The sequence below is a fragment of the Oncorhynchus tshawytscha genome, linkage group LG10 (assembly GCF_018296145.1).
Source record: "Oncorhynchus tshawytscha isolate Ot180627B linkage group LG10, Otsh_v2.0, whole genome shotgun sequence".
In the NCBI taxonomy this organism is placed as follows: Eukaryota; Metazoa; Chordata; class Actinopteri; order Salmoniformes; family Salmonidae; genus Oncorhynchus; species Oncorhynchus tshawytscha.
In genome coordinates, this window is record NC_056438.1 from 25,799,872 (window position 1) to 25,814,537 (window position 14,666).

At 44.8% G+C, this 14,666-nt stretch overlaps 2 protein-coding genes across 5 annotated transcripts in view; one reads left to right on the forward strand and one right to left on the reverse strand.

Annotated features, from left to right (window-relative positions):
- Nucleotides 1-1,123: 1,123 nt before the first annotated feature.
- Nucleotides 1,124-4,666, forward strand: LOC112259992 (cytoplasmic aconitate hydratase-like). Its single transcript, XM_024434756.2, has 2 exons — nt 1,124-1,633; nt 1,941-4,666. The coding sequence occupies exons 1-2, from the start codon at nt 1,508-1,510 to the stop codon at nt 2,064-2,066; spliced, it is 252 nt and encodes an 83-aa protein (XP_024290524.1). The 5' UTR covers nt 1,124-1,507; the 3' UTR covers nt 2,067-4,666.
- frem1a (Fras1 related extracellular matrix 1a) overlaps nt 3,361-14,666 on the reverse strand; it is a 30,884-nt gene continuing 19,578 nt past the window's right edge. For 3 of the 4 annotated variants that reach the window (XM_042328396.1, XM_042328399.1, XM_042328397.1), the window contains 20 exons: nt 14,398-14,583; nt 13,910-14,106; nt 12,930-13,155; nt 12,569-12,713; nt 12,032-12,173; nt 9,949-10,141; nt 9,406-9,670; nt 8,738-9,155; nt 8,344-8,545; nt 7,974-8,118; nt 7,555-7,684; nt 7,271-7,343; nt 7,034-7,183; nt 6,581-6,807; nt 6,390-6,437; nt 6,088-6,294; nt 5,666-5,797; nt 5,290-5,405; nt 5,121-5,206; nt 3,361-5,025 (listed from right to left, as the gene is read on the reverse strand). In XM_042328396.1, the coding sequence (XP_042184330.1) occupies nt 4,823-5,025; nt 5,121-5,206; nt 5,290-5,405; nt 5,666-5,797; nt 6,088-6,294; nt 6,390-6,437; nt 6,581-6,807; nt 7,034-7,183; nt 7,271-7,343; nt 7,555-7,684; nt 7,974-8,118; nt 8,344-8,545; nt 8,738-9,155; nt 9,406-9,670; nt 9,949-10,141; nt 12,032-12,173; nt 12,569-12,713; nt 12,930-13,155; nt 13,910-14,106; nt 14,398-14,583 (3,491 nt within the window). In that variant the 3' untranslated portion in view covers nt 3,361-4,822. Of the gene's footprint in view, nt 5,026-5,120; nt 5,207-5,289; nt 5,457-5,665; nt 5,798-6,087; nt 6,295-6,389; nt 6,438-6,580; nt 6,808-7,033; nt 7,184-7,270; nt 7,344-7,554; nt 7,685-7,973; nt 8,119-8,343; nt 8,546-8,737; nt 9,156-9,405; nt 9,671-9,948; nt 10,142-12,031; nt 12,174-12,568; nt 12,714-12,929; nt 13,156-13,909; nt 14,107-14,397; nt 14,584-14,666 lie in introns of those variants that run through there. The other variant, XM_042328400.1, reaches the window with a different exon arrangement.

The following is a 14,666-nucleotide window of genomic DNA, read 5'->3' on the forward strand; positions in this document are numbered from 1 at the left end:
CTCAGTCAGCCCGCTGTGCGGGGGGAGGTTATGACACAGAGTGCAAGCTATAGTTTGCATGGTTAGGCCACATGCAGACAACAGTCAGTGAGTGCATTATTACATGTGTTAATATGTTATTACACTCTCGACTCTATTCTCATGTTTTAATGACACAAAGAAAGCCTGATGTTGTTAGCTGTGTCTGGTCAGGAAGACTCAGTTCCAGCCAGGTCCTAACATTAATTGGCTAGGCTAGTATTATATTGCCTCAGCTAGCTTTATCAACTTGTTAGATACCTTGCAACAAGTAACAGGCCAAACATCCCCCCCTGTAAGGTGGAATCACATCATTACATTCTCCCATTCTAATAGAATCTCATTCTATTTGTATGGGCTAACCCCTGTATAATTATTGGGATAAAATTTAGCTAACATTAGATAACAACATTTACCATTTATATGAACATTTCGATAACATTACACAGTGACTAGAGAAAATATCAAACATCAGTAGAAAATGCAGAATGGGATAGTTGTTGGATAACTATATAGGCTGTACTTGGAAAGCTTTGAGAGTACATTGGGGGACAGCGCTTTCCTCATCATGAGGTGACTGTCATGCCACCTCTTTATGCACTTGTCATTCAATTCCATTTTCTCTGAAAGGCCCTATGTGGTACGAAGATGCACTTTCTTATCAGAGTTCCACTTTGACACAGAGAAAGATGGGACACATAACCTTGGCTTCCCATGCCAGCAGTGCAGCGGCTATTAAATCACAAACACTGTTTGACTTCTGATTACACATTTATAGAGGCTGATGTTCGGATGTACCGATCCTGTGCAGGTGTTGTTACACATGCTCTGCCATTGCAAGGATAATTTGCTGTCCGCCTGTCTCCCTGTAGCGCTGTCTTAGGCATCTCACAGTACGGACATTGCAATTTATTGCCCTGGCCACATCTGCAGTTCTCATGCCTCCTTGCAGCATGCCTAAGGCACGTTCACGCAGATGAGCAGGGACCCTGGGCATCTTTCTTTTGGTGTTTTTCAGTCAGTGAGGAAAAGGCCTGGGAAACAGTGTTTAAACCCTTTACAATGAAGATCTGTGAAGTTAGTTGGATTTTTACGAATTATCGTTGAAAGACAGGGTCCTGAAAAGGGGACGTTTCTTGTTTTGCTGAGTTTAGTTACAAAGTTGCTAAAGTTGTCCATTTATTAGATTTTAACACGCAACCATTTGCGTTATACGCCTACCAATCTACTCCAACCAACCACATTTTTTCCCCCTTTGCCTTATGTAACCTTCTGTCTTATGTATCTAATACTAATCTGTGTGTCCGCCGGATTTACTTTACTATGTTACATCTAGTCTATGAGAACAAGCTGAGAACAAGCCACCGTTTGTTATGTGGATGCCCACTGTTACCTGCCTGTCACCCTTCCCTCTGTTCCCCTCTCCCAGGGCATCAAGGCTGTGCTGGCAGAGAGCTATGAGAGGATCCACCGCAGTAACCTGGTGGGCATGGGGGTCATCCCTCTGGAGTACCTGGCCGGGGACACGGCAGACACCCTGGGCCTGACGGGCCGAGTGTGTTACACCGTGGTCATCCTAGAGCCACTCACACCCAGGGTGATTGTTGACATTAAGGTACGACCGGTGATTACATAGGGTGGGAATTGGGAAATTCTCAGTGGAAATGGAAAATTGGACACCTAGTCAGTTGTACAACTGAATGCCGTCAACTGAAATGTGTCTTCCGCATTTAACCCAACCTCTCTGAGTTAATGAGTTATGCGAAGGTCTGAGTTGCTAGTAGATGCCTAGTCCAAAAAAAGAACACTTTGTGATTTCTATGAACACTCTAATACATTATGATTCTGTCATACACTTGAAAAGAGCAACTTTTTTTATGACTATGAGCAACCTACAACTGTCTGTTTCCCTTCCCTTACAGCTCGACACGGGCAAAACATTCCAGGCGAGGATGAGGTTCGACACAGACGTGGAGCTGACGTACTGCCACAACGGAGGCACCATCAGGACCTACAAGGAGCGCACCATCGGGACCAAGCCGCGCTGAATACGCACATCCTCCATGGGGACGGAGAGACAGAAAGCCCTGACTCGCCCTCTGTTGGTTTGAGTTTACCATTTGGTTTTCATCATGTTGTCTCCATTGGTTTTAGTGCATTAACCCGTAGATGTTTAGCTATAGGACTTCTTTGATTATGTAGTGCTGAGTGCTTATTACTGTTGGTGAGTAGGGTTGCAAAATTCCACATCCAGTTCATTCCCAGTTGTTCCTGGTCCTCCTGGTTAGTAGATTCAGGAGGGAATGAGCAGGAAATGCAGGAATTCTCCAACCGGGATTTTTTGGGAAAGTTGATGAAGGCCGATATTTTAGTCTTTTAACCTTGCTTAAAAAAAAATCATTGTTAATGGTGAGCGCATGTTGCACCTTTTTTCTTTCCTATTTTGGGAAAGTTACCAGAATTGTTCAACCCTAATGGTGAGTTTGGCTACCCTAGTACTAGTGTAACAGGGGGCAAGTTAATCAAATCAATCTATCAAATTAATATAAGTAAACCTCATTACGTTTCTGACCTGAAGCCACATTTAATATTTTCTTGAAGCACTAATGGTTTTATGGACCAAATTGTTTCTGTCTATCAAATTGGAATGAAGGCCTACTTTGAGATTTCGCACTTGTTTGTGACCTCGTCACTCTGATATGGATAAAATGTGTATTTTGTCTGCTACAAGGCCATAGCAGGGCTAGTGGCTACCTCCTAATAGTCTTAGTGCTGTCCCCTTCCCGTTCTCCTTTCCATAACTGGAGAGGCCAGGGGGAATTCCTGGTACATATCCACCATATTGCTTTCGCCTATTATGTATTCATAGTGATTGCACAATGATTTATATCAACTGTTATGTTATGGGCAGGTTGGCGTTTATTGGGATGAGTCTTGTCCATTAGGCAGAACTGAGCGATTTCCACTAGATGGGCCAGCTGCAAAGTCAAAATTGCCTATATTGTAACATTTATGAAAGAAAAACATTACTTAACATTACCTGAAAGAAAAACATTACCTTCTTAATTTCAAGATTAGGGTTAGCAGTGTGGTTAGGCTTAAAATAAAATGTTATGACGTGACCAGTGCAGAGCTACCTCCAGATCAAGATTCATGATGAAAAATGCAAACCTGCATGATATGGCTCAGGGGCAGAGTAGACTACGTTTGTCAAATTGTTGAACTTCTACTTTACTCAAATGCAGCATTGTTGTGTTGAAATAATTTAGCATTATTAGCATACTATTATTAGCCTATTCTTGAAAAATAACTAATAAAGCAGTAAAATAAAGATTAACCTGATAGATTTCTGGAATAATATACGTTTATAAAATAATTGCATACAAATCATTACATTTTAAATGGAATGTGAAATTAAAATAAATTCTGTACAGTAACTGGCTAAAATGTTGCAACTGTCACAATGTAATTTGAGAAAGCAACTGAGTGATCCCACAACTGCATGCTGTCTCGAAGGCAGCTGATGCCTTTCTGTATTTGTGTATTTGAGTTTCTGTGGCATAATGTGAACTGTAGAGTTGGCACCATATACACTCAGTGGCCAGTATTAAGTGCGCCCATCTAGTACTGGGTCGGACGTCCGTTTGCATCCAGAACGGCTCAAATTCTTTGGGATCTGGAAACGTTGCTCAATACGTTGCTCCTCACGCCAGGAAAACATTCCTGACACCATTACAGCACCACCACCAGCCTGTACCGTTGACACCAGGATGGGGTCATGGACGCCAAAATCCTGACTATGCCATCAGCATGACACAGGCAATGTTTTTCCACTCAATGTTTTTCCGTTATCTGCCAGTTTGTGGCACGCCTGTTAGCTTGCACAATTCTTGCCATTCTCCCTCGACCTCTCTTCAACGAGCTGCTTTCTGAGATACTGGAGCTAATATACCACGCTCAAAGTTGCTTAGGTCACTAGTTTCCCCCCACTCGAACGTTCAATCTAACTGTGACTGACTGCCTCGATGCCTGTCTGCCTGCTCTATATAGAAAGCCACGGCCACGTGACTCACTGTCTGTAGGCGCAAAGCATTTTAGTGAACAGGATGGCATACCTAATAAACTGGCCATTGAGTGTAGTGTCAGTGATGAGAGTAACCTGAATCTCACGTTGTTAGTCATAAAATATTACATTTTGTTAATACAGAAATACTATAGTCCACAAACCCAGTTATGACTGATTTCAGACAAGACAGTGTTACTACCATCAAGGACCGTACATTTGAATACAACCTTGAGACGGTGAAATCAAATAATACTTGAAATGTACACGTTGAGAGGTATGCATTACTCACAATACAATTTGTTATACACAGATATTAAATATTACACAGATGACCAGTGGAGCAGTTACAGCACTCAACAATAATAATAGTAATAAGTATAGCTGTTACACACGTGAACAGTCCGGTACATGTTAAAGCTACTCAACATTAAGAATGGTAAGGAATCCAGTGTCATTGGAGCGAACGATCCCTTTAAACTACAGTAGCTGGGAAAAGCGTGAGCTTCAGCGGTGCATGTGTGACATGTTTGCGACTGATGTGATGCAGTACTTCCGTTTCATTAAAGCTGACCTCTTCATCTATCTCTGTAGTAACGTAGTAAATCTCCTTTTGGGTGATTGGTTGATGTTACCTGTATGAATGCAACTTGTCTTGAGGGTCAGCTCCTGTTGGAACAGCAGTGAAAAGAAAATAGTTCCGATTCATAGCATCAATCCAACGTAGGGATCCCCCTCGGCTCACGTCTTGATGTAACACATGTAGAGATGTCCCCTGCCTGTCTTACAGTCTCTGATCTGCCACTTGGCCCTCCTCCACACCAGAACACACCTCCTGGTCCCCTTCCTCTTGCCTCTGGCCGGGCTCTTCCACCAGTTGGTGTAGGTGATGGGTTCTCCACCCACCCACTCCCAGCGTCCTCGGCTCTCCCTGTCGTTTAGACCTGAGAGATGGAGAGAGGACAGTGAGTGAGGTAGACGCACGCACACATGTTGAGCCACTTTTCGTCCAATGGAAATAGGACAGGGTACTTTTTACCTATCCAGAATGGCTTCCTTCCACTGAAGTCCCACAGCCAGTCCATGTCAGCCTTGGAAAAAATGCTCACCAGATTGGCTTGGTGACTGGAACCACAGGAGAAATAAGAAATTATAGTTTACTACAACACAAAGGCACAATAAGTCACGTTTCTTGTTCCCCTCCTCACCTCTCCCTGCATGCTCTGATGGCGGTGCTCCACGACGACTTGCGCTCGGTGCTCAGGAAGTAGCAGTTGCCACTGTGATAGGTCCAGCCCTTACGACAATTCTGAGCACTGACCATCTGTGTCGGGGGAGGATGAAAATGGCTGGCCAATGAGGTGAGAGTTCATTACTGAAATATGAAATGGCTACCATTAAGGGCTGGTTTCCCAGACACATCAAGCTCAGTCCAAGACAGTGGCCCAGAATGTTGAGCTATGACTTGGTTAGCCCATACTCTATGACCCTGAAATAGTCTAAGTATGATATTCATAATACAATTGGGCAATTGACGAGGGTACATTATTCTGTTTCCGGCACCATCCGTCCCAGATTGATTACCTCATCAGTGGGAGCCCAGGGCTTCCAGGAGATCCCGTTGCAGCGGAGGAGCCCGCCTGAGCTCTGGTTAAAGTGTAGGAGCCCCATCAGCTCTGGGACACAGGGTTTAGGGCCAGAGCTAGGTGAAGGCTCCTGAGGGCCAAAATTATTAGAGTAAGTAACACATTTAGTTAATTTGTTCATCATATTGGAAGTAGTTTATAGGCCAAGAGAGAGAGACTGTAATCTATGCTTTGGGTTTGTTTATATAGCCACTGCCACCAATGTCTGAATAACCCTCAGTGTCTGTTTATATTGAGGCGATTTCAATCCTAACTTAGCTGTTACACCACGAGATGCAAACCTCTCGATGGGATTGCCGGTGTTGTACTAAAGTTGCTACGATATAGAAACTGTTATGAATCAATGTAACAATGACTCACCTTATTGGGCTGCTCAGGCATTGAACGTGGGAGCAAGTGGTCACTCTTCGTCTTAGGGACAGGTTTAGGGTTGAGGTTGGGAGCCACTGGTGGTGCTGCGGCTGCATGTTGCTGCCGCCCTCTGCTGGTCACCTGAATATTAGCCTTCCTTCCCTTCCTAGACAGAGACTTGTCATCCTCCAGGCGCACGGACATGATCCCGTGGTACTGCAACCACAGAGAGGCAGTGAGAGAAAGACAGTGATGGCTGTCCCTAGGTTGGGTTCACTGTGTTAGATTAGTGCAAAAGGTCGTAGCCTTACCATGAACACAGTGTCTGTTCCATTACGATGGACTGATGATGGTGGAATCTGTGAGAAGATAATACATGATCAAGTTGTACTACATAACTCTTAGGTTTAGCATAGTTTAGAGTGAAGGCTTGGAACAAAGACTTGGGACAAACCTCAACAGAATAACAGTCACACCGGTGGTTACAGAGTTAAAAACTCACCGTCTTTCTGTTGGCCATGGCTCTGAGTTTCATATTGGGCGTGGCGGGCACAGCAGCGGGCACAGACTGGGGCATACCATCGCCCCGGGTCCAGGTCATCTGCTGGTCTCCCTTGGCAAGGGGTAGTGTCTCCAAATGAATGGAGCCATGTTGGGGGTACGGCCCTGACTGAACCTGCTTCCCCCCCAGACTGGAGCCCATAGGGGCCCGACTGGATCCACACTGTCCTGGAAAAGCACAGAGACTTACATTGAGATTTTGAAACCACGTCAATACTTCATAGAAGGTTGGTGTATTGTCTATCAGTCTTTGGCTTCCTCGGTCCCTCCAGTTTCAATAACTTGAAAAATGTACCTTGACAATGTACAACCTTTTTAGATTAAAATAAAGAAACGGCATTGACTCACAAGACAATGGAAAAGGTTTCTATTTGATTTAGTCACTAGTGTTCACCTTTCCCAGAGTCCTTGATTTTAACCAGCGCTTTGGAGGTGCTGCCTACTACGGTTCCCTCAGGGGACACCAGTGTCACTTCAAATGTCTCCTCTGCCTCCTCCAGGTGATCTTGGGTCATTTCAATACGCCAGCTCCTTTTGGATACGCCTTCATAGAGAGCACAGGTTTGAGTTACCTATCTCCTAATCTATGATGGTAACTCATATCAACATCCCACTCCAAAGCCACACGTACCAGGATCAAACTGGATTAGGCTGGACGGGCTCAGAGTGAAATCCTTTCCAGCAGTCGCTGTGACATCTCTCACCTAAGATAGTGACAAAAGGGGAATCCGAAAGTTACATTACATTCATGGCACTAAAATGGATTTACAGTGTACATCTATCACTCGATTTACCTCACCGAGACTAACCTGGTTAAATAAAAGGTCAAGAATGAATATATGCAATTTAGCAGAATTTCTAGATTACAGGAATTGTTCTAAGAATCATACTGTTTGAAACGGATCGATCAGAAACCTTGATGGTGATGTACGAGGACTCGGCCATGTTGCCTTTCCGTAGGACGTCCAGTGAGACAGTGCCCTGGTTCTCACATGCCTGGTACTCAGACACAGCCAGCTCCACACGAGACCACTTCAGCTCCAGCCTGCAGCATGGAACCATGAAGAACACAGCACAGTGAAAACAGTTTCACACACTTACCAAAGACCCTGCGTTGCCTTTCCAAGTTGATTGAGGGTGATGGTACCTTCTTTCATTATGAGGACACAGTACATATGTTACATACAGAGACCAATACGGTCATTGGAGACCGTTTATCAAATCTTCATAAGCTGTCATATAAATTGGCCTCGTCGTGTACAGTAGTATGTATGTAACCATTGTATGTAGAGCATACTAATACTATTTGTGTCTTGTGCGGAGTAGCAGCTCACGTGTGGGAGGGCCCAGTGTTCCCCAGCGGGTCGGACACTCTGAACTCCAGGCTGTCCGACAGGGCTTCTGTCGCTGGGTCTATGATATACACGATAGTCCTTTTGCTCAGGTCCCTCTGAGTGAAACGCTGCTGGATAAAGCTGCCTGCAAGAGCACAGTGTAAGATGGACTGTTTACTGAAGAGCAAACACAATTAACCTGGGGTCTATGGGCTATCGTAATGGTCTTTTTTTGAAGGAGCACTGATGGCCTAATTAAATGCATTTGGATTAATTATGCGTAAAATAAAGAATATTTTCTGTATTTTCAGTGGACAAAAGGATAAAACTGAGGGAATGGGGCCTGACGCCCCTGCATATAAGGCTTCACCTTTAATCGTATTCTCCAGGTAGCCAAAGTATGGTGGCCTGTGGATGTGGAAGGTGAGGTCTTCATCCTTGGTGTTGCCGTCCTGCGCTCTCAGCTCCCGGTACGAGAGGTAGATCCCATAGCGACCGTCAGACAGGACTTCAGCCTTCCACAGAGACTGCAGCTGCACAACCTCAGGAGCCGAGCTGTCCAAAGGCTCAATCTGGAATACAGGGTCTTGTTCATTAGGCACCATCAAAGGTGTCCATCAAAACATTCCCAAAACATTGCACAACTAATTATTTTGATTCCACTACTATTGAATAAGTTGCTGTGCTGATCTACTGTATACCTGAAACGGCCCCTCAATCGACATATCTGGCCATAGGTGTGTATGCAGATAAGTGTGTCCTACCTGAATGGTAAAGATAACAGGTTCCGTCTGCACCCTCCCCTCCAGCAGGAAACTCCTGTTGGTAGTGTCTGAGGCCGTGAAGGCAAAGCGGTCGATCTGCGACGGGCCGCCCCCGTGCCTGTAAGTCACCTCCAGCTCCTGCAGGTCCCACTGGGTGAAGTTACCCCCGGCAGCGAGCGGGACACCGCCACGAAGCAGTGTGCCGTACTGCGGAGGCTGGGCCAGGAAGAAGAGCAGGTCACTGGGTGGGGTGTCGGGGTCTGACAAGGCGAGGGCGTCAGGGGTCACCGCCACGGAGGAGTCCTGAGGGACTCTCAAGCCGCTGTTACAGGTCAGTGATGGCAGCACGCGGTCGGTGGTCTCAACGTAAATCTCCAGGGTGCCGTTACGGGTGGCCTTGCCATTGCTGACGACGAACCTAACAAAGACATACAGGAGCATGGCAGGTTCTTAGGGGAAGGTACTTCATCTCAGACAATGTATCAAACTTATAGATGTGGGTCAGATTGGGGCCATCTGCTATCTGTTATGATAGCTACAGTCTTGGAGATGTAATTTTTTTTTCTACAAACCAGCATTGTTTGCAGCATGTTCCAACCACTATTATGTGGAATAATGTTAAGATTATCAGCCGCGTCATTTTATACATTTAGAAGGGTTGCCATTACTGTAGTGTCTCCAACGACGCGGTGGCTCTGTTGTCGTGGACGTAGCCCACCAGGTTGGCAGCGATGTCCATCTGGCTGAAGGTGCTGATGGCCACCCCAGGGTGTTTGATGTACTCCATGTGTCCGTTGCCGGGGGGGACTGTAACGATGTAGAACAGCTCCTCCGGTTTGTCTGTACCGTCCGTCGCCAGCAGGACGTCTGTGGTCAGAACCACGCGCTCACCGCGGCTGGTCTTCACCGGCTTCACAAAAATGGCAATGTCTCCTGGGAATTGATCGAGAAAGTGAAGTCTTAAAATGAAAGTTTGCACAAATTTTTTTACACAACATAAACTTATAAACCAGCTTATTTTATTCCTTATTTTAGCTGAGTTTAACATTATTCTAATAACATAAGACAACAGTAGTAGTAGCTACCAGCTGATATGATGAGACTTCTCTACTATCATTTTTTTTTTTACACAGACCATGAACATGTAGGTTATAGCAAACTGCATAATAGTGCACTTCCCAGGTTGGTGGTCTGTCCATCTGTTCACAAACCTTTCTCCATGTCCTTGAGGGAGATGTGGAAGTGCTGCGCGGGGGAACGGTTCTTCCCGTCCAGCAGGTGGAACACAAAGAAATCCTGTGTGTGTCCCAGTGGCCCGGTATGGAGGTAGCGCAGCAGGTTCATGTCCACTGTCTCCTGGGTGCAGTTCATCCCCGCAGACTGGGTCACCCAGTCAGAGCCTACCTGAGAAGGGACCATGGACAGTTAGGGAGAGAACACATAATGGAAGGCACATAATGACTGAATGTTGATGATTTACTTACAGTGAAATCATTAGTGGACTGAAAGTAATATATTTTGAAAAATGTTAGGTTGACATGCATGATTTAGCATGTTTCAAAAGTTGAATAATGAAGAATATATATATATATACATACACACACACACACACACACACACACACACACACACACACACACACACACACACACACACACACACACACACACACACACACACAGTTGAAGTTGGACGTTTACACCTTAGCCAAATACATTTAAACTCAGTTTTTCACAATTCCTGACATTTAATCCTAGTAAAAATTCCCTGTCTTAGGTCAGTTAGGATCACCACTTTATTTTAAGAATGTGAAATGTCAGAATAATAGTATAGAGTGTGATTTATTTCAGCTTTTATTTCTTTCATCACATTCCCAGTGGGTCAGAAGTTTACATACACTCAATTAGTATTTTGGTAGCATTGCCTTTAACAGTTTTAACTTTTGGGTTTCAGGTAGCCTTCCACAAGCTTCCCACAATAACTTGGGTGAATTTTGGCCCATTCCTCCTGACAGAGCTGGTGTAACTGAGTTAGGTTTGTAGGCCTCCATGCTCGCACATGCTTTTTTAGTTCTGCCCACAAATTTTCTATAGGATTGAGGTCAGGGCTTTGTGATGGCCACTCCAATACCTTGACTTTGTTGTCCTTAAGCCATTTTGCCACAACTTTGGAAGTATGCTTGGGGTCATTGTCCATTTGGAAGACCCATTTGGAAGCCCTCCAAGCCTTAACTTCCAGACTGATGTCTTGAGACATTGCTTCAATATATCCACATAATTGTCCTTGCCATCTATTTTGTGAAGTGCACCAGTCCCTCCTACAGCAAAGCACCCCCACAACATGATGATGCCACCCCCGTGATTCACGGTTGGGATGATGTTCTTGGGCTTGCAAGCCTCCCCCTTTTTCCTCCAAACATATCGATGGTTTTATGGCCAAACAGTTCCATTTTTGTTTCATCAGACCAGAGGACATTTCTCCAAAAATTCTAATCTTTGTCCCCATGTGCAGTTGCAAACCATAGTCTGGCTTTTTTATGGCGGTTTTGGAGCAGTGGCTTCTTCCTTGCTGAGCGGCCTTTCAGGTTATGTCGATATAGGACTTGTTTTACTGTGGATATAGATACTTTTGTACCTGTTTCCTCCAGCATCTTCACAAGGTCCTTTGCTGTTGTTCTGGGATTGAGTTGCACTTTTCTCACCAAAGTACGTTCATCTCTAGGAGACAGAACGCGTCTCCTTCCTGAGCGGTATGACGGCTGCATGGTCCCATGGTGTTTATACCTGCATACTATTGTTTGTACAGATGAACGTGGTACCTTCAGGCGTTTGGAAATTATTCCCAAGGATGAACCAGAGTTGTGGAGGTCTACAATTATTAGGTCTTGGCTGACATATTTTGATTTTCCCATGAGTTTGAAGGTAGACCTTGAAATACATCCACAGGTACACCTCCAATTGACTCAAATCAGAAGCTTCTAAAGCCATGACATCATTTTCTGGAATTTTCCAAGCTGTTTAAAGGCACAGTCAATTTAGTGTATGTAAACTTCTGACCCACTGGAATTATGATACAGTGAATTGTAAGTGAAATAATCTGTCTGTAAACAATTGTTGGAAAAATTACTTGTGTCATGCACAAAGTAGAAGTGTATGTAAATGTCCAACTTCAACTATGAATATACATGGGTTTTTTAAAAGTGAAATGCCCCTTTAATCTAGCATTGAACAATTCTTTCTATGCTGGCTTTTTCTATGTACCAGTCCATATCAGATGATACAGGAGTGTACTGACCTTAACCTGTAGCAGTCCCTGAGTGGGAACGCTCTCCAACATGTAGACTATCTCCTGAGAGGTAGTGTCGCTGTCCTGAGCAAAGAGAATAGCACTGGAGATCAGCCTAGCCTCGCCTGCCTCCACCTCCAGTCCATTGTTCCTATAAGGCAGACAACCATGTAGGGTGAAGTTGCTTGGGTCAGTTTTGCATTTCCCCCACTAGTGATTAAGGTTAGGACTGGGGGAGTGGAAACAAATCCTAGATCGGTACCTAGGGGAAGCTTCACCCAAACGGTTTGTTTATTAATTTGTGTGAAATGTGTACCGAATGTACACAGGAAGGAGAAATTGTGGTGTTGTACTCAGGAAAGCCAGAAGGGGGAGCACAGATATAAGGGAAGTCTAGATTAGACGGGAGGACGTTTATACGACCTGTTGTAAACTGGTTGCAGTATGTTCCATGTATGGATTATTGGTGAAGTAAACTCTACAGAACGTGTGGACATCAATTCATTGTTTTCTCTGTGTGTAAATGTAACAAGTCCCATCTGTTACCTTATGACTCGAGGCTCCTCGTCATTGACAGGGAGTACGTTGACCATCACGTGCCTCTGGAGCTGGTGTTTCCCATCGTTCAGCTGGATGGTGAAGCTGTCCACCATGTTCTCAGAGTCATCATGCATGTACATCAGAGACATACCTGAACAGTGGAGGTGAACTCATTATTTGAATGTGCCTGTATGTATAACCCCACGACTGATGATCACTAGTACACAAATCCCACCAAATTGCTCTATTTGAATCTCAACAGCTTTTTCATGCTCTTCAGGATCACCAGTCTCAATAATGGCACAGTACTACGGTGTCCATATGAGGACAGCCTCTGAGTCACAAGGAGTTGGTCACAGTACAGTACCATTCCTCAACTCCTGCATGGTGAAGTCCTGGACCAGCACCTCTGCGTCCCTGTGCCTGTTGACGGGTCTTCCATTGGCGGGCACGTCGTTGCCATACGTTCGGCCCATGATGGTGCCATGCTGGGGGGCCTGGACCACGCTGAACAGCAGTTTGTTCTTAGGGATGTCCAGATCCACCGCGTTTATAACAGCAGGGTCCAGCTCCTTCATATGGCCCTCTCGCACCTTTTTACACGGGAACATCAATGGGGATGTCGGTTAAATCGGTCCGGATGTGGTCCTAGAGTGCATTGAGGCATGTTGCACTATAGAATAGGTGGTTAGGGGGTTTCAGTTGTTGTAGTTGTGAAATCAGAGAGTGAAGAGCATGAAAAAGGCCATCACTCGCACCTTAGAGGCTGCTGCCTTTATATACATAGACTTGAAATCACTGGCCACTTTAATAATGGAACACTAGTCAATTTAATAATGTTTACATATTTTGCATTACTCATCTCATATGTGTATATACTGTATTCTATTCTACTGTATCTTAGTCTATGCCGCTCTGACATTGCTCGTCCAAATATTGATATATTCTTAATTCCATTCTTTTAGATTTGTGTGTATTGTTGTGAAATTGTTAGATATTACTGCACTGTTGGAGCCTGAAACACAAGCATTTTGCTACACCCGCAATAACATCTGCTAAACATGTGTATGTGACCAATAAAACGGTCTTTGATTTGAACTATATAATAGCTTTACATAGTGTAGAAGAAGCCTCCAAATTCGGCCCAGGAAATCTACAAGATGTGCAGGGTTTTGTTTCAGACCAGCACTAGCACACCTAATTCCACTAATCATGGTCTTCAGCCTGGACCAGGTGTGTTAGTGATGGGCTTTGAATAAAACCCTCCACATCCAGTAACTCTCCAGGACCGGAGTTGGTGGTGACCTCGGCTGTGGATAATTGACAGCTTGAAGACGGGTGACTCACCGTGATATTTCTGGCGAGAAACTCCGGGACCTCGTCATTGATGGGGTTGATGATGATGTAGAAGTGGACGTGCGCAGAGGTGTGTTTCCCGTCAGAGACGCAGAGCATGAACTGGTCAGCGGTTGGCTCAATCCTCTGGTGTCTGGACTGGACATAGTTCACATGTTCGTTCATGATGTCACTGTAAGAGAAGGAGGCTGAGGAGAGACCGGAGGAGAGTTGCTGAGGGGGAACAGTCCGGGAACCTTTACAGTTAATAATGTACATACTGGTTATACATACTACGAAAAGGGGACAAAGTTTGAGTTTATACAAAAGGTTCATGTAACAAGTGATTTATTTAGAAAAAGAAATCGGTGGATTGTTCACTGCTTATGAGGGATTCCATATGGCTTGAGGTTACAGCACTACAGTCTAAGAAAAAGTGCAACGCCTGTGATGTGAATGGGGTTAAATGAAGACAAATATGACGGGTTAAAGCTACTCACCGATGCTGATGCCTGTGTTGCTTTTCTCAAATCCAGGACTGGGCAGGATATTCTCAATGTAGCCATACTGGGGAGGAGAGACCAGGCTGATCACCAGCTCCTCCAGGGGAGTGTCCACATCCGAGGCACTGAGGTGGGCTACAGTTATAGGGGCCACACCCCCCTCATCCACCACAAACACATCTCCTACAAAGGAGGAGAAGAACATCCATATTGATTGACCATTTAGGTATAATTGTGAGAGAAAATAGTCATGGAATGCACTATAC

Excerpts from the sequence above, each read along its gene's own strand:
- LOC112259992 (XM_024434756.2), top strand. The coding sequence starts at position 1,508 with ATGGGGGTCATCCCTCTGGAGTACCTGGCCGGGGACACGGCAGACACC. Across the intron at positions 1,634-1,940 it reads GGGTGATTGTTGACATTAAG|CTCGACACGGGCAAAACATT; the intron begins GTACGACCGGTG and ends CTTCCCTTACAG.